This window comes from Suricata suricatta, chromosome X, assembly GCF_006229205.1.
Source record: "Suricata suricatta isolate VVHF042 chromosome X, meerkat_22Aug2017_6uvM2_HiC, whole genome shotgun sequence".
In the NCBI taxonomy this organism is placed as follows: domain Eukaryota; kingdom Metazoa; phylum Chordata; class Mammalia; order Carnivora; family Herpestidae; genus Suricata; species Suricata suricatta.
Window position 1 is genome coordinate 72,763,697 of NC_043717.1, and position 19,053 is coordinate 72,782,749.

The 19,053-nt window shown below is 47.3% G+C and overlaps 1 protein-coding gene and 1 pseudogene across 1 annotated transcript in view; both read left to right on the forward strand.

Moving 5' to 3' along the window:
- FRMPD3 (FERM and PDZ domain containing 3) overlaps positions 1-19,053 on the forward strand; it is an 89,558-nt gene that overhangs the window by 24,557 nt on the left and 45,948 nt on the right. The window contains exons 3-5 of the mRNA XM_029929681.1: positions 4,237-4,391; positions 7,468-7,570; positions 11,202-11,247. Of these exons, the coding sequence (XP_029785541.1) occupies positions 4,237-4,391; positions 7,468-7,570; positions 11,202-11,247 (304 nt within the window). The remainder of the gene's footprint in view (positions 1-4,236; positions 4,392-7,467; positions 7,571-11,201; positions 11,248-19,053) is intronic.
- On the forward strand, positions 9,795-9,863 carry LOC115284484 (annotated as a pseudogene).

Sequence of the window (19,053 nt, forward strand, 5' to 3'; positions counted from 1 at the left end):
GTCAGGCTCCTGTGATTGGAATCAGACAGCTAATTGGCCCCACAAGGCTCCAAATCCTGCCAGTTGTGAGGGGAGAGACAAGACTCCCCAAGGCACCAGCCAAACGTAAAAAAAAAAAAAAAAAAAAAAAAAAGGGAGCCAAACGCAAGGAGGGATGGAGAACTAAAAGCTGATGCCTGGGAATCTAGCTGTTACATTTCTATCTTCCTGCCCGGAAGTGTCAGGGAGAGATCATTAGCTTAGAATCAATCCATCTTCTTCTCAGTTCGCTTGTCCTTTGGCCACGTCCTGCCTAGCAACAGTTGTCAGTAGGAGCTCCAGCTAGCAGACTCTCTGGACAGCAGGAGGGAATTAGTTTTGCCCACGGAGGAACTGGTGTCAGGACCTCCACAGAAAGCAGGGTAATCTGATAGTTGGATCAGGAAGAGAGCTGCCTGGGAAATGAAGGGACAGAGTCCATCCTGGGGCGGCCTCTTGCCAGCAAGAAGTTAATGGAGAAAGGGCCTGGGTTTGTGTGAAGCAGGTGAAGTTCATCTTCACCTCCCTTCCCCTGCTCCTCCAGCCACCCCAAAAGAGGCTACCAGTAATATCACCACCTCTCCATCTGTGTGATGTGTTTAACCTTCCAAAGTGCTTCTGTAGCCATGATCTCATTTCATTCTCCCAGCAACACTGAGTGAGCAGGATCAGAGACAGGTTAATTAGGACATGGGCCGGCCTTCCAGACTCAGCCAGGACATGGGGTGCTGCTGGCCATGGCTTGGGCCAGCCTTGTGGTGAAGACTAAACAGCCAGAGGGCTCAGGACCCTGAGTGGCTATAGGGGAGGTGCCAGGATTGTGGGACCCCTCCGAGAGATTTGGCTCCAGCTGGGCTGCTAATATGCTTAGCCTCCATGGGTCACTTCTTCATCTCTTATCTTGGAAACTGAGATGGAGGAGAAGCAGTCACTGGGCCTATTTGGCAGGATAGTTAGAGACTGTGAGGAGATAATGGATGTGAAAGCACCTTCTCTCAGATGAGGTAATGGGTGTAAAAATGAAAAGAACCACTTGGCTATAAAGTGTCATTATTGTTAGGCAGAAGTGAAAGGCGAGGCTTTTACCCAGGTCATTGGAGTAGGGTGTGGGGGCACCTTTGGAGGCCTTGGTCGGGAAGGGATCAGAATGAAGGCATTGCGGGTGCAGGGGCAAACTTGCAGAACATAGCAGGTCCCAGAAACAAAGCTGGGGCAGGGGAGGGCCACAAGCTGTGGCTGCTTCATCATTTTGCTCAGGGTTGCCCTGTTCGAAGGGACCAGAAACCAAACATCTTTCAAAGTTAAATTGCCTTTTTCCCCCCAGGAGGGAAGTCACGTACCCCGTGGACAGCTGTGCTCCTGTCATCTGTCACTGCTTGCCTTCATTGTCACTCCTAAGTCTCCAGGCACTTAGCAAATTTCAGAGAGAATAAGCTGCAGTCACTGAAAGATGCGAACCCCAGGAGGGAAGGGACAACTGCCATTTGCATTGTAAAATGGCTTTCTGGGCTGCTAAGGGAGGTGTGTCTTCCCTGACCAGAGACCCTTGGGAAGGTTCAGCCAGTATGAGGAAAGGGCTGCTTCCAGATTCCCAGGAGGATCTAGTTAGGGACAATTAGCCCAGCTCAGTTAGGGACAACCCGGAGATGAATGTGCTTCAGGCATACCCAGAGACACGGCTGCGGCTGTCAGGAGAAGCCGTTGGGATCCCTGGGGAAACATGGAGGCGCCCATGGACAGAGCTCAGCTTCCTGTCTCTCTTCCCATCATTGCCCTTTTCTGGCCATCCAGCACACTTCCTGCCTCCTCCATGGGGCCTCTGTGGCTTCACCCCCTTCTCTGAACACATAAGTTAGACCTTAATTACGGAATTTATATGCTATTCTTAGTTACCACTCTAACTGTTTAGAGTATCTCTCTCCTCAGGCTAAATTGGAAGCTCTTTGAGGACAGAGATCTGTAACTCCTATGTCCCTCGAAGCTCTGAGTAGGCACTCAATAAATACTTGTTGATGGATTCACATGAATCAAAACAGTAAACAAAAACACTAGTATCACAAAAGGCTCTTAGCTTATCGGTTCCTCTGGCTCCAGGAGTGTTTATCTGCGTCATTATCGGCCGTGCCTTAGGCCCAGTGGAGACTAAAGTGTGCCCAGCTTCAGAAAAAAGAAAAAGGCAGCAAAACTGAGGCTGCAGTGTCTAGGGAGCCCTGAGCTGAGGACAGTGTCCTGAGCACTTCCACATGTGCCTGGATCTTTCAGGCAAGTGTCCCTGCCCCCCACGCCACAGGCTGCACAGCCCAACAGGCTCTCATCCTCTGGCCTGCCCTGGCTATTGCCCATGTCAGAAACGAGTTGGTGTCACCCCCAAGGAGAGGCTCTTTCAGTGCCAATGAGATCAGAGACAGGAAGCAAAAGACTCATTTCAGAAGCAGCCCCAGGGGTGAGGCAAGATGGCAGCCACAGGAAGATGTTCTCTGGCTCCCTTCAAGGCCGAGCTCTTGCCTGCCACCAGGAGCAGAAATGAGAGAAGTGCCAGCCTGAGGCCACACTCATCCAGGCCCTGTCCTTTGGAGGTGTCTTTCTAGGACACCAGCCAGCCATGTTCCAGCTTCTGAGTGACTTTCCATTGAAAAATGACCACTGTCTTACCAGCACAAGAGAGAAGGACCCAGTTTCTGAATTTGCCTTCAGGAGTCCTGACCTCCTCCTGACCAGCCCCTTCTGCCTCTGTAAGGGTCGACAGACACACCCCGAGCCAGCTTGGATGCAGCCAGCATTGATGTGACTGGATTTAAGTCAGCCATGATCTGTGTTCCTTCCTGGGCTCTTCTCTGAGAGAAACAAGCCCAAGACTATGAATTCTCCTTTTGTGCAATTACTCTACATCTCCTACCCCCTGATAAATAGTCCTCAAGTCTAATTATCGACTTTGTGTCCTGATAAAAAACCAACTCACTTGAAACCATTTGCAACTGAGGAATTTGGTATCGTTAGCCTGCTAACAATCCCCCCTCATGGTGTCAGAACCTCCCACTCCTTTTACAAACCTTATACTAGTTTGATTAAGTATCTTTTGCTCCTCTGTATCTTGGTCAGAAGGGCCCTGCCTGGAATCTGAAATTTCAAGCATACACACACTGGGACTAGGGAACTTAACCCCATTTGTTAGACCAGAAAGCTGGGGGCTGAGTGGTGCTGAGGCAGGGAGGTAAGGTTTTGAGGCTCTTGGCTCTCTTGTCCTCTCTTCTACCCCCACCTGCCCTGCCCATTGGCCATTCACTCCCCTCTTTACCTCCTTCCCTGTCCCTGGCACCTAGTGCCCTCTTACAAGCCCATGGCCCCCATGCCCTCACTCCTCAGGGTTCTTCGCTCAAAGACTGTCTCAGGCCCATCCTTGCCTGCAGTCTGCCTTACCCTGGCCCTTGCTGTAGAACCTTCCTGAAGTCCTTGTGAAATTTTCCTAAGCGTCAGCATCCTCATTTATGGGCATCGGGAGAGCCATCTGCAGTCTCTCGCAGGTATTGGGGCGATGATTTTTCTTCTCCCAGCTCATTGGGGTTCCAGTCCTTTGGTAGCCACAATACACAGCTCCCCTGCTTGCCCAGAGGAACCATTTTCCAGTTGTCCATTAACTGAAATAAGTTGGCATTATGTACAGTTGTGTACAGTAATGGTCCTCAGCATTAGTGCATTTGTTTATATGTGCCATCTAAATAGTTAATTCTTATATATGATCTAAGGGATATTAAAGGACTTCATGAAGGTATGTTCTGAAATTACTTCGCCTCCCTTACCCGCTAACTTGTCTGTTGGGTGGTCCCTTTCTCAAGGTTTTGGTTTCCCTTAAGGAGTTACTAGCCAATTTAGTGGGTGATACCAGTTAACTTTCATAATAACATAGTTGCATTTATGCTTCTTCTAGAGAGTCCCCATACCTTGGAGGAAAACACTGACTGTAATGTCAAGTTCTGTGGCAACAGCTTTTTTGTTGCTCTGGCCCTGTAGATAGATAGTGGCTTTTCCTTTCTAGACTCATCTTCCTCCGGTCTGAGGTATGCGGCTGTCATTGCCCCTGCTGGTTCCAGAGGACAGAGGAAGCTAGGCATGGGAACTCTCGGGTGTGTGGCCAGTGCCCTAACCAATGTCCCTCTCAGCTGGCTCTGAGGCTTAGTCGCCTTTGCGTCTTGTTTTGCTCCTATCTTCCCCTTCCCTCAGTCATGTGATGCAGGAAGAGAGCACAAATGATATGGAATGTGAGCAGGTGCCAGCAGAGACGCTGCGACAAGTGATCGTTCACCGAGACCCTATATATGGCTTTGGCTTCGTGGCTGGCAGTGAGCGGCCTGTGGTGGTGCGGTCTGTGAGGCCAGGTAGGTGTTCTTCAGAGTCTCCCCCTGGCCCTGGATCCTAGCCCCCAGCACCCACTCATCTTCTCAAAAGGCAGAGCTCCCCAGCTCACTGCTGTGTTCCCCAGGAATTCAAAAAGAGTGGGCAAAGACTTGCCAATTAATAACCATGTGAGGGAGCTGGGCTTTAAGAGTGATGGGTGCAGGCCATCGAGGCTGCCTGGGCCTATACAGAGGCCACTGTTGACGGTTTAGTAGGGTACAATCTCAGTCTTAATAAAGCCTCCCTGTGCATAGAACCTTCGTAAAAGAGCCAGACTGCCTTGGATGAAAAATACCTATTCAAGTGAATTCAACAAGTATTTATAGATTGCCTACTCTAAGCACAGCAAGACTACAGGTAAGTACAGGACACAGTTTGTGTGCCCAGGAACCTAGACATCAGGCTGTGGAGACTAGTACACAGTCATGAAAAAGGTCAGCCTTTGAAGACTGGAATCAGGATAGAGACCATAGGTGGGAGAGAAGGGGAGAGTAGAGTGAAATCTCCAAATGCCACAGTGGCAGTAACAATACCCACCATTGATTAAGCAAGCACCTATTTTGTGCCTTCATCCTCTTGCTTAATCCTCACAGCCAGGCACACAAGGAAAGTAGCCATTCCCATTTTGCAAACAAGGAAACTGAGGCATAGAGGAAGGGAAATGACCTGTCCAGGAGTACCCGCAGAGGAAACAGTTGAATCAAGACTTGAACCTGGGCCTGTCTGATGCCACACAGGAGAAGTGGGTCTTGAATGGGACCATGTGGGGCAGAACAAGGGAAAGCCGCACCTGAACTGTGGAGTCCTGCCATCCTGAATGAAATGGGAAATGGCCCAAGCACTGTTTTGTTTCACATCTGCTAGGCATTGACAGCAAAGACAGACAGAAAGAAGCTTTATTCCTGGCTTGCTGGGCCTGAGGCTTTAAATGTTTACAACAGTTTCTCGCTCAGTCAAGAGGAGCAGCCAGAGTACAAACTGGTCCAGCAGAAATTTGATGAATTTTCCAATCCTCAGAGGAAAAGAAAAAGATTTTTGTAAGCTCTCTTTTCAACTAGAGGGCATAGAGAAAAAAAATAAACAATTCAGTACAGGAGTCTGTGGCTGACCTAAAGCTCCCAAGTCAGTCATGCAGTGTGGTGAAAAGGCTTTTGAGTCTCTGATAAGAAATCAAATCCATCCTGGGTAGGAGGAATGAGAAACAAACAAACAAACAAACTGTATAACGTACCAACAGGAGCCCCTGCTTTTAACTTCTAAGGAGACAGGATTTACAGGGAGGAAGGAAGCCCCTAAGCCTAGAAAAGGCAGTTGGCTTCAAGCTGTATGAAAATGAAAAGGCAGAGTTGGAGGAGTGGAGGGAAGGAAAGCCAAAGGCAGGAGCCACGGAGAGTCATGGGGTTGGCAGGTACAGTTCTTTAAAGACATGGGCTGATTTAGAGAGCTGCTTCTGGCCCCGGTGGCTCTCACACACAGATGACTTTTCAGTTCTGTATTTGAGATGATAGGATAGAAAACAAGGAGCATCCTATAGAGAAACAATCATGACTGAGCAAGCCAACAAACCATTTCATGAGAGCAGTAGAATTGAGTTCCATGAGGACCTCTTCCATTAAAAGGAAGGTAGGGAAGGAGGGAGGACTGGCATTTTGGCATAAATAGGTAGAAGGAATGAAATGAGTTGAAGGAATCACCCCTTTGGAGGATAATAACTCCCATTTATCAAATTCTTACCAACATCAGCCAAACCAACTGTTTTTTTAAGCGCTGTACATTCATCATCTCCTTCATCTTCCCAACGTTCTTGTGATGTGTAGGCACTGTTATTTTCCCATTTTACAAATGAGGAAAGAGGGACTCACAGAAATTAAACGTCCCGTGCAAGGTCACACAGCCAGTGAGTTGCAGATTTGGAACTGGAGTTCAGGTTGAGCTGGCTGCACCACCCCACTCTCCGCTCCTGAAGCCACTATGCCATCAGGAGACTTGGCCTGGTGGGTTGAGGGCCAGTGCAGCTGGAGTCGTGCATTTGCCAGTTGAGCCGCATCAACACCCTCAGCACACAGGCCCCATGCTCCTGAGCCTTTGGGCCATGCTCAAGCGACAGGGTTGTTGTGTATGTTCATGCTTCTGGAATTTGCACAGCATACTTTGTAGAGAGAGGGAACAGTTGGGGTCCTGCCCTTTGCAGCAGACACAAACAAGAGTCAAGGCAGTTTTGAGAGTGGGACATGTCAGTAAATATTTCTTTTGGGTTTGAGTGAGGCTGGGCCTGACTTCTCATTCCACCTGAATCTCTGAGAAGCTTTTCTCCTTGATATTGGCTAAACACCAGAGGCAGTGGATCCTGCAGCACCCCTCTACGCCCACCCTTTACTCCAACCAAGGAGGTATGGCCCTCAGACAGGTCTGCCTTCTTAACCTCGATGGTAGAGATGGGAAGGAGAGAAAGAAAATTTTTGACTACTCTTGATTTAGGGTCTATGCTCGTTCCCCTCATTTACTGAAAGGCAGCATCTCTCAGATTTGAAAAAAAATAAACCCTTCGGGGCCTTTTAGTCCATCCCTCTGTCTTCAGGCAGGTGAATGGCTCAATCGTTCCAGACCAGTGAGTATGAATGTTGCTCAGGTGAGAAGATTCCTCCTCCCACCTCCCTTCACCTGTACTGCTGTTGGTCGCCTGGAGGTCATTCCGTGGGCCTCAGCTCATCCCTCCTGATGAAAGGGAAATCTGTGTCCCTCTTCAGAACCAAGTCAGGAAAGCACATTTATTAACCTTCTTTGAGGGCCAGACCTGGGCTTGGGACCTTCTGCTAGCACACCACTCCCAGCCATAGCAGGTCCATGCTGTATTCGTTCTTCAGTCTTCTGCCCTCTGTCTGGCACAGGCAGCAGTGGCACAGACAGTACCCCTACCACCAGTCCACGCAGCGAGCGCTGTTTTCTACACGCTTAAGAACCCGCTTCAGCTCCCTCAGGCACTGGCGACTCCCACCCAGACCTGCGCTTTCCCAGCAGTGGCCCCAAGCCCTCACACCTCTCTCCTCTCCTCTGCAGGAGGCCCCTCTGAGGACAAGCTCCTGGTTGGTGACCAGATTGTGGCTATTAATGAGGAGGACGTGAGTGAAGCCCCCAGGGAGAGGTTCATAGAACTCATCAGGTAACAGGGGCCTCTTGGGCCTTGGCAGGTAGCCAACCACTGACCTCTCCCCTGTCCTACCAGTGGAATCAGGGCTCCCGCAGTCCTCCCTGGCCCCGAGAGGGAAGCCCTTCAGGCAGAGAAGCCCTAGCCAGGGCTCCTGGCTACCCAGGACTTCAAGGGCCAGCCCTTCCAGGGCCCCAGGGTCCTTCACGCCCTCTGGCGTGGCCTTCTCCAGCGAAGTGAACAAAGAACAGTCTCCTGTAAGAGCTCACCTCCTCCTACTTTACCGCTCCCCTCACCCAAGCCCCTTGGTGTTTGATTTACTGTGCAGTGGGACAGACCAGTTGGGCAATGAGAACCAACAAGCCATTAAAAGAACGTTCTGAGATAAGCACAGTGTGAGCAGGACATTGTTTCTCACCTCTCCATACCACCCCCCCTCCCCACCGAAGGAGAAGAAAATCTGAATCTCTGGCCAATGGGCTGGGGAAGGGAATCTGCCATTGTGTGTTTTGCTCACTGTGTGTGTGACCTGTTAGTGCCTGCCCCAGAGGGGGGCAAGTGAGAGAGAGAAAGGAGTGCCAGGGAGGCTACCAGCATCTGTACGTGAGATTAAGCATGTTGACTTTTCCCGTTTCTCACTCCTACACATACTGTACATGCATACCGTGCACATCACACCACACCACACAGACACACACACACACACACCATGCATACTACATACCATATACACATACCCTACACAAACCATACATACCACATGCCACACACACCCCACACAAACCATGGACACTCCATACCACACACACCTTACATACCACCTACCACACACATACATAGCATGTATACCATATGTGCCTCACATACCATGCACACCACATACCACACATACCCCCCACACACAAACCATGCACGCCACATACCATGCACACACACCACGCATAACACATACCATACATACACAGCCTACACAAGCCATGCACACCACATATCACACACAGACCCTATACAAACCATGGACTCTATATACCACACACACACCATATACCACATCCCAAACACACACACACACACACACACACACACACACACACACATACTATACACACTCCCCTACCTCACACTCCCACCACATGCACACACACATACCACCCACATGCCCCCTTGCAGAGATCTGTTAATAAGGAATAAAAGGATAGAAATGAAGGCTCCAAATTCCACTGGGTTATCTTCAGCTTTGGTGACCTTGACTGTCTCCTCCCAAATGGAGCCATGTTCCCTCTCTCTCTCTCTTTCTCTCTCTCTGTGCCTTGTATAGTCTGCTCTATCTCTGCCTCCATCTCCTTCAAGCCTTCTTGGTTTAGAATGTTTTTCATCCCACTCCTCTTTTTTGTTCACCAGATCCCCTCCCTCCACTTCAAAGGCAAACTTAACACTTTGTATACCGGACAGCACCCTCTCGCTAGCTCTGGAGGCATTTGGAATGCCCCCTCCTAACGTCCAGAGCAGCCCTTTCTTGACATGCTCCCCTCCAGCTCATATCTTGGAATACATCTAGTCTCTAATGACATTTAGTCTGTCTTTTCTCCAAGTTCAGTTGTCCATTGCATCTCCCTCATTCCACCCTTCAACCTCCACCACCACCACACCAAAATGGGATAAGTCCTTTCAACCCCATGAGGGTATGTTGAAGTTCATTCAGCCTGGCCCTCCAGAAGTCTTTGCTTTGCTTCTAGTGCATGTCATTGCACCTTAGAACAGGTAGACCCATTTTGTGAGGGAGTCCAGAGCTCCCTCAGGATCAAGACAGAGCTCACTCATTTGGTGATCTTGGGGGCTAGCAGATTTTTATTATTTTATTCCTTCAGTGAATATTTGTTAATGCGTGTCTGTTCTGCACCAGGCACTGTTCTAGGTACTGAATATACAGCAATGAATAAGACAAAAATCCCAGGAGATAAACATGATAAATATATCATTGTACAGTATGCTGGAAGTTGATGAAGGTTATTGACAAATAGAAAGTGGATCAGGGCAAACAGGATCTGGGAGTGCTGGTCACAGGGATGCGTATGCAGTTTTAAATAGCCTGGCGAGGCGGGCTCCTGGGTGCCCCAGTCAGTTAAGCATCCAACCTCGGTTCAGGTCATGATCTCACAGTTCATGGGTTTGAGCCCCACAATGGGCTCTCTGCTGTCAGCTCAGAGCCTGGGGCCTGATTCAGATTCTGTGTCTTCCAGTGCTCGCTTCGGCAGCACATATACTAAAATTGGAACGATACAGAGAAGATTAGCGTGGCCCCTGCGCAGATTCTGTGTCTTCCTCTCTGTCTCTCTGCCCCTCCCCCACTTGCACTCTATTTCTCCCTTTCTCAAAAATAAATAAACATTTAAAAGAATTTAAAAAAACAAATAGCCCAGCCAGTGTTAGCCTCATTGAGAAGGTAACAATTGAAGAAAGATGTGAAAAAGTTAGGGTGTCAGAGAGAGAAGAGCCAGTGCAAAGGCCCTAAGGCAGGAGTGTGTCTGGCATGTTTGGGGAACAGGGGAGAAGCCAGCATGGGGAATGAGGTAAAGAGGGTAGAGTTGTAGCCACTGTAAGGCCTTTGGCTTTGTTCCCCCATGAAGTGGGGAAATGTGACAGGGGTTGGGGTAGACCCGTCACATAATCCGACTTACACTCTGCCCTACTCTGTGCAAGAAACCAATATTTCTGGGATATTTTCTGGAACACAACTCCTTCTTTCTCCAGGAGCTCCTCAGACCTGGGAGTTGATTCATCCCTGGATTCTGCCTCTCCATGTTCCAAGTTCTTGCGAAGGGGGCCTTGGCTTTTCTTGAATACCTAGAACCAAGTGGTCTTGACTTTTTCTTGAATACCTTTGTTCCCAGAAACATAAGAAAAAGCCCAGCAAGGAGAAGGGAAGCTCCTTCAAGGCAAACTCTTTCCATTTCTTTCAGTTATTTTGAAGGACTATGTATTCCCAGGAGAGAATTTTCATAACTCATGGCCTGTCTGATCATTGGCATAATTCTTGTTGGAAGAGTTTCAAATTTTTCATCCTTTTGAATATTTGCTATCTGGAGAGTCTTGGTTCCATCTGTTGGTCCCTGGCTCTCATTTTTTGGTTCTTCCATTAAAACAAATCTGCTGAGTATGAGTCATGATAACCAAATGACCCCCTTTGGGTTTTTCCTTTGAATTTCTCCTCTTGCTTAAATACCAAATTGCCAATAATCATGGTACATGGTTCCTGGGACTCTGACTGTGTGCCCTTTGAGTTCCATAATTCAGGCCTTTAGTTTTCCTTGAGAATTTTCTCTTCTACAGCTAAAATTACTCCTAAGGTTTGGGGATTTCTACAGAGAGAATGTGATAAGGAATGGAAAAAGAAGACCTGAAAAATGACAGCCCCAGAGATAATGGTAATGCCATCTTCAGATGCCTGTGTGAACCTATATGGATGGTTTACGTCAGCTGCCACAAATGATGGGAGGCGAGGCAGCCAGGCAGACACTCAGAGCACCCTCTGGCCTAATCCATATCTCTGAATGCAGCCCAGGTGGAAATTCTGGTGTTGCTTCTTGTGCCAGATGAATACCTGGTACATGATACACTCCTCTCCTGTTCCTTCTTCTCTCTGTAGGAGCGCTAAGGAATTCATCGTTCTTACAGTTCTGCACACTCATCAGGTGAGTGAGCCTCTTTGCCATCTGCCCTTCTTCCCGGCCGAGATGACAGAATCCCGTATTAGAAAGTGACAGTGATGGGAGGGTGGGTGGAGGGAGATCCCAGAATCAGTATGTTGTGAGCTGGAGATTTAGGAATTACCTGAAAGCATACCTTCTAAAACATCTTATCTACTTTCACATTCAAGGCTTGAATTCTGAAAGGCTACATGGTGCTATGTTCTGCCCTGTGCCTTGTGCTTTACCTCAGTTAGGCTGCTCACTAGCCCCCCAATCCCAGACAGATTTTTCTCCTGCTTTTTTGGCTGTGTCCCATCAAAATTTACCTGTCTGGTGTCCATCCCTCATGAAGTCTTTGCCGATGGTAGGTGCTATCTAGTTTCATCCATTTATCCATTCATCCATCAAGTATTTACATTCATCACACCAGTATTTACTAAATGGCCTACAATGTATGAGGCCCAGCACTGTATGTGGGGAATTTAATATGAAGTTGATGGGAAAGTACAGTTGGACAAAAAGGTTCATCTTTGTCCTGGCACAGTCACGAACTGGCTGTGTGACCTTGGGTGGGTCATTTCCCTTTTCAGAACCTGTTTCCCCATCTACACATTGAGGGATTTAGACTATAACAATGTTTTCCAAACTCGACTGATCATAATAGTCACAGGAATGCTTATTAAAAGTAAGTCTCCAGGCCCCTCTCCTCAAGAGTTAGATGTAGAAGACACAGTGTCCATTTCTAGGTTACAGTCTTATAGTAATCTTAAACGCACAGACCCAGGTGCAAAACTCAGAGCCCTCCTTCCACCTCCAGCTCTAGTTGTCCCTTCTCAGTCCCCCAACACTCGCCTGCCCTCCTGCACTGATGTCCCACCCCCATGGCTACACCTGTTGGAGGTGAGGGGCATGAAGTCAGGAGATCCTTCACAGAGGAGGCTGCATCTGATCTGGACCTCTAGAGATGGGGCAGGATTCCCTAGGCAGAGACAAAGGGAAAGAGTTTCCAGAGAGACAACATTTGTGTGCAAAGCCAGGGATGGTGCACAGGCGCAGAGCTTGGGCTCATGAGTTGAGGGCAGGGTTCAAAGTTAGGCTCTGGCTCTAACTGCCTCTCCCCATGGCCCCCAGCCATCTTCTGTGTCAGTGTGAACCTCACACACACACTCACATTTACTTATGCACGTGTTCATATTCTCTCTCTCTTATCAAAAGCTTATCAAAGCTTCTGACCCTAAGGCTGGTCATGACGCTGATCCCGACCTTGTGGCCAGCCCTGACCACGGATCTGGTCCCAGCCCTGACACAGATCCCGTGCCCAGCCCCGAGTCCAACCCCGAGTCCCAGCCCGATCCCTGCTCTCCCACCCATGACACCGTCAGCCCAGCCCTCCTTCCTGGCAAGAGTCCTGAGTGGGTGTAGGAGCGAGGGGCGCTGCTGGGGCCCGATGGCTGACATGGATGCTGATGCTCTCCGGGGCCTGGGGAAGTTGTGTGTCGTGCAGTTTAGTAAAATCCTCGCACTGCCCCCCCAAAAAATTATGTATATATGATATATATCTCTCTCCCTGCCATACATGCTCCCTGGCAAATAGGCCTTTCTCAGTTGCAGTTCTCCTGTTTCTCTGGGCAGGCAACTTCCACCCCTCAGTGGATGGTACCCATAGACCCCATCCTTCCTCCCTTACTGCACAAGTACAGTTGCCTTGTGGGCAGTGGGCAGTCATTCCTCACTCTCCAGGCTCCTGTTGTGAAATGGCTACCAGTTCTCCCCAAAAACCATGCTTGTTGTGTTTTATGTCTCTGGTCAGAGACCCATTGTGGGTTACGTTGTTAGTCCAATCTCCTCAAATGCCATCCTTGACTACCCTTTCTAAGGTAGCATCCACCTGTGACTATCTGCTGATACTGCATATTTTTTTCATCAGTACTACAATATTATATTTTTAACTTTTTATTTGGGAATAATTATAGATTCACAGGAAGTTACAAAGTAGTACAGACATCCCTGCGTATCTTTGACCCTGTTTCTCCCAAGGGTTGCATCTTACATAAAACTAAAGTACCATATCAAAACCAGGACATTGACAGCAATACAATGTGTGTGTGTGTATGGTTCAGTGTCAGCCTGTCACATGTGTTGGTTCATGTATCCACTAGCACAGTCAAAATACTGGACAGTCCTATCTCTAAAAGGACCCCTCACTTTGCCCTTTTATGACCAAACCCACTCCCCACCCAGCCCCAATCCCTGTCAACCACTAATCTGTTCTCCATGTCTGTAATTTTATCATTTCAGAAATACTATACAGGGGTGCCTGGGTGCCTCGGTTGGTTTAGTGTATGGCTCTTGATTTTGGCTCAGACCATGATCTCACAACTGTGAGATCTCTTAACTTAACTCTTAACTCTGCTTAATTTTTTTTCCTCTCTCTCCCCCTGTGCCCCTCTCTCCCACTCAAACTCTATTCTCTAAAATAAAATTAAAATTAAAAAATATTATACAAGTGGAATAATATTATATGTAATCTTAGGGATTGGCTTTTTTTACTCAGCACAATGCCTTTGAGATTCATCCAAGTTGTTGCCACTATCAGTAGTGCGTTTCTTTTTATCACTGAGTCCATCCACTCAACGAAGGACACCTGGGCTGTTTCCAGTTTGCAGCTAATACTAATAAAACTGCTATAAACAATTGTGTACAGGTGTTTTTGTGAGCATAAGGTTTTATTTCTCTGGGACAGATGCCCAAAAGTGTGACCACTAGGTTGATACATTAAGAGTATGTTTACTAGTAAGCTGCCAGACTATTTTTTGGAGTGGCTGTACCATTTTACATTCCCATTAAATATCATATGTTATATGATATATATCATGTATATTTTTTTCTATCTATCTTGTTAGAATGTCAGCTCCACAGGATAGGGACTGTGTTTTGTTCACTGCCATATCCCCCAGCACCTGAACAGCACCTGCCACAGAAGGAATAAAGGAAACCCAGCTTCCAGCCATCACAGCAGCCTAAACTAAGCTCAAGTGTCCAAACTTCGGTGCAGAATGAAGAGACTAACACTCCCTCCACCTCTGTTCCATCTCTCATCCCAGTGCTCTGTATACCCCTTTTCCCTATGGTTCTATGTCCCCATGGTCCCACCCCATGGCCTCTTTCCTACCACCAGGCTGCTTTCTTTCCCCTCCTGGTACATATCTTAGTTCTTACTGCCCTTCAGGCTTCTGACCTCATACTAGTCCACACCTCTTTTAATACATGCCTGTTTCCTTTAAAATCTGGCTTGAGACTTTTCCAAACACCTTTGCGTGATGAAACTCAAAGAGAGTTTCTCATTTGTTCATCCATTCAGCAAGCGTTTATTGAATACCTACTATTCCAGGTGCTCTTCTAAGCTGGGAACAGAGCAGTACATGGGACAGACATGGTTCCTACCTTCACAGAGCTTATACTCTAGTACTTGACCTCATACTTTCTAAACCCCAGAGGAGAGACATGAGCACATACACACAAGGCTGATACTCAGAACAATTAACCGTCATGGTAGGAGCCATTCGATCAGAATGTAAGCCAGCCATGGGTCCTGGAGCAGTCTTGGAGGCCTCCTAACCACACCAGGCATTAACCCTTCAGTTGACCATTTGTAAAGTGGTCCCAGGGGAGATTTAGGTGGTACCCAGGAATCTTAGGGCAGTGGTTACTTACCAATCAGCATGAAAGAAACCCTAACTATTTTACAACAGGTATGGCCATACCAGTGCATTCCAACTGAGGGTCAGCTGTACATATGTGTACAATCAACCCTCATTATTTGCATACTCGGTACTTGCAAATTCACTTACTCCTTCTAATGTGTTTGTAACCCCAGAATCAATACCCACGATGCTTTCCTGGTCATTTGTGGACATGGGCAGGGCATGAAAAAATTTGAGTCTCTTAATGCACACGTTTCCAACTGAGGTCAAATAAGGCAGCGCACTGTCATCTTGTTTCAGCTGTCACACAGAGGTGTCCAGAAGATAGAGACGGCAGGAGGCAGTGCGGTGTAGTGCAAGAAGCTTAGGCTGTAGAACAGTTGGATGGGATTTGAATCCCATCTCTAGCACCTGTTAATGGGCCTGCCTCAGGCAACTCACTTAACAATTCAGAACCTCATTTTCTCCTAGTGAAATAAGGGAAATAGGAGCTACCAGGATCAGTTGTTTTTAGAATTTAAAATCATAATCTATGTCACACACACACACACACACACACACACACACACACACACAGATGTCTATTTCCCCTAGGAGCAACTGTTCAGTATTCATTAGTTCAGTGTTTGAGGTGAGTTTATAACACGTAACTACTGTGAGTCACAAAAATGGACTGAGAAAGAGAATCTTCTCTCTTAAGTTATAATGGAAGCTTATTGACAACCCCCAGCGTATGTTCAGCGTAATAGCCCCTGCATCAGAACATAGAACTGAGTCCACAGCAAGCACTGGACATCTTATGGTTGGGTGGAGACTGCCGCCTCTTACCAAACTCTCATTGTGTTTAAGCTTGATTACCACTTCTTTCAGAAGACAGTTTCCCAGCAGGTCCAGCATGTGGCCCAGGAATCTTTATACCTCTAAGGCTCTTTCCATCTACATTCCTTGGCTGATGAGGGTGGCTCTTGACCCTGGCTATACATGAGAACCATCTGAGAAGCTCTTAAAACTATTGATGCTCAGCCTTTAGCTCTGACCAATTGAATGAGAAGCTTTGGGGATGGAACCCAGCTTTTGGTCTTTTGAAAAGGCTTCCTAAATGACTCTTATGTAGCCAAGGTACATATCAAGAACCACCCGATGTAATATGAACTGTCTTTCAGATGACATTTTTCTTGTGATGAAGTGACTTTTATAATGGCAGACCATGGGGGGTATTTTAGGAGGGTAGTCACAGCGGTCCATTCCCAGGGTCCCTCAAACCATACTGCATTAGATAGCCACTTATTAAGCCTATTTGTATTTAAGGTGCTCCTTAATCTTCAGGTGACCATCTATCCCCCATGATTGACTAAATATGTATTAATTTTGGTACTCTTAGACCTTGGCACATGGTGTGTCTTCAATAAATATTTTAAAAGTACTTTGTTGTGACCTAGATAAAGAAAGTAGACAGTCCCTTCAAGTGAAACTCTAGTTTTCTGGTACTGAAGACTTTCCTGTACCCAGTGAGCCAGGATCCCATTTGCTTGGAGCCATCTGCTCAGAAAAAAAGGCCAAAATAATGGGAACCTGCTACACAAGAACTGGTTTTCCACAGAGCTTCTTGAGTATAATGCTTAGCAGATGGTAGGTCCCCAAACTATATTTGCCATAATTGATGAACTAATTCATTATAAACCTTAGTAGTCAACTACTGTCTCTTATTCTGTGCCTACTCTGTGCTTGGTGCTAGGCGTAGACATAGTAATATAAAATGCCATCTCTTCTTTTACAACCTGGTTGGGGAGCTGAACGGTGGCAGTGCAGATTACCAAAGAGTACTATAGGAAATCCAGGGAGGAGACTAAAGGAATTGGGTAGGGATTCAGGACCAAGGCAGAATTTGAGCTGGGCTTTAGAGATGGCATTTAGCTAAGTAGAGGGGATGCTAAAGGGTAGGCAGAAGTGGGATACAGCCCAGTGTGCCCAGGGAACTGGGTGCAGAACCACCTGACAAGGTCATAGATGGGGAATGAGGGTCATGTGTGGCTTGCAGGGGGCTTTGGAAGCTGGAGAGAGGCTATGTTCACCTCCACGCACCAAGTGCGGGAAGGAAGACCCTGGGTCCTTTATCACTAGTTGGGTGAAACCTGGATGGCCCTCCATTGTCCCAGACTCCCACAGTGGTTGGTATGCGAATTGCTTCTAAGTAGTTTCAGGTGAAAGGAGCCAATGAGCCAGCAGAAAGGAGAATGGGGAGCCTGACAGACCTTCAGGAACCTCTCAAAATCAAAGTAGGGCCCTATCGTGCACCAAGATGTTGGGCCATATACCTGACTTTGACACAACCCTGAAAGCTCTACTAATAGAACCACCAAATTAAAAAAAAAAAAAGTGGCTAAAGCATCACCAGCTGCTGAATGTAGTCCTAAGGGAGAGGCAGACGCTCTCCTCTATTGCTTATTCCACCAAACTGCTGGCTTCATATTTGCTTCGAGGGGCTTTGCGGTGGCCCCGGAGGTGCTTAGTAATTCAGTCCTGTGTTTCAACCCAAAATTCATTTTAGCCAGCAAGGGTGCCTGTTGCAAAATGAGACTCCCAACTGCTTGAAGGAAAAAATGGGGTCAGTGAAGAGCTCAGATGTCCCAGCTTTAAGGTACTTGATTAATCTATGCTTAATGGGTTAGGACATTTTCAACAATATAAATTCTGTGCCTTATGTTCCTAGAGATTCTGACTTTTTTTTTTTTTTTTACAGAGAGAGACAGAGCACAAGTAGGGGAGGGCCAGAGAGAGAGAGGGGGACAAAGAATCCGAAGCAGGCTTCAGGCTCTGAGCTGTAAGCACAGAGTCCAATGCAGGGCTTGAACTCACAAACTGTGAGATAATGACCTGAGCCAAAGTCGGATGCTTAACTGACTGAGCCACCCAGGTGCCCCGAGATTCTGACTTTTTAAGTCTGGTGTGGACCTAGAAATCTGTGGTTTAGCAAGCATTACCCAGTGATTCTTATCATCAGGAAAGTTTTTGAAACAGTGGGTAAGTGCATGCTAATGAGTTAGAGCAGGAATCAGCAAACTTTTCCTGTAAAGAGCTGTATAGTAAATATTGTAAGCTTTGTAGACTATACATGATAGTTGCAAAAGCAACCACAGGCAATAATATATAAGCGAAGATCACAGCTGTATTCCAATAAAGTTTTATGTACAAAAACAAGTGGTGGGCAGGATTTGGCCCATGTAGGCCCATAGTCTGCTGACTTCTGAATTATGTTCATTACTCCTCCCTGGTACCACATTCTCATTTTGATTAGGGCCTTCCAATTCTCAGTATTTTTTTTAAGTTTTTATGTATTGGTTTTGAGAGAGAGAGAGAGAGAGAGAGAGAGAGAGAGAGAGAGAGAGAGAGAGAGAGAGCGCCAGCAGAAGAGGGACAGAGAGAGAGAGGGAGAGAGAGAAATCCCAAGCAGGCTTCACACTATCAGTGCAGAGCCCAGTGCAGGGCTTGAACTCACAAACCATGAGATCATAACCTGAGCTGAAACCAAGAGTTGGATGCCCAATGAACTGAGCCACCCATGTGCCCCCTAATTCTTAATATTTTAATTCAAAGGAGTGACCCTAGCATTAAGAGCTTCAGCCCCCATAGCTGAGCTTCAAAGATGCTTTGGAATAGGGCAACCTTTGAGAGCACCTCGTATCACACTGCAAGGCAGACGTCACCTGTGACAAAGCATAAGGCTAGATGTGACTCCGTGACATGTAGCAGAGCCCAGCTGGCAATGAGTGAGTCACCATCAATGATCAAGGCTGAAGACTGAGAATAGGATGGAGTCTTAGAGTCAAGGGTCAATGAGGAATGAGGCACGAACAAGCTGAAAATAGCTCTACCACAGACACCAGAAATAATGAGCCATTCCTCTTTCTCCTTCATGATTTTGCCCCTATAAATATATGAGTCTTTTGTTTATAGTGGTATCTGTAGGACAGGAGCCAATCTGGGACTTTTGGTAGGGACCCCAAGGAGTCGTTCCCTCACCGTAGGTGAAGACATGGAGGGGTACCAGTTGCAGCTCTTCATATGCTCAAAGGTCCATTCAGTCGGACCAAGGTCAAACCAGAGT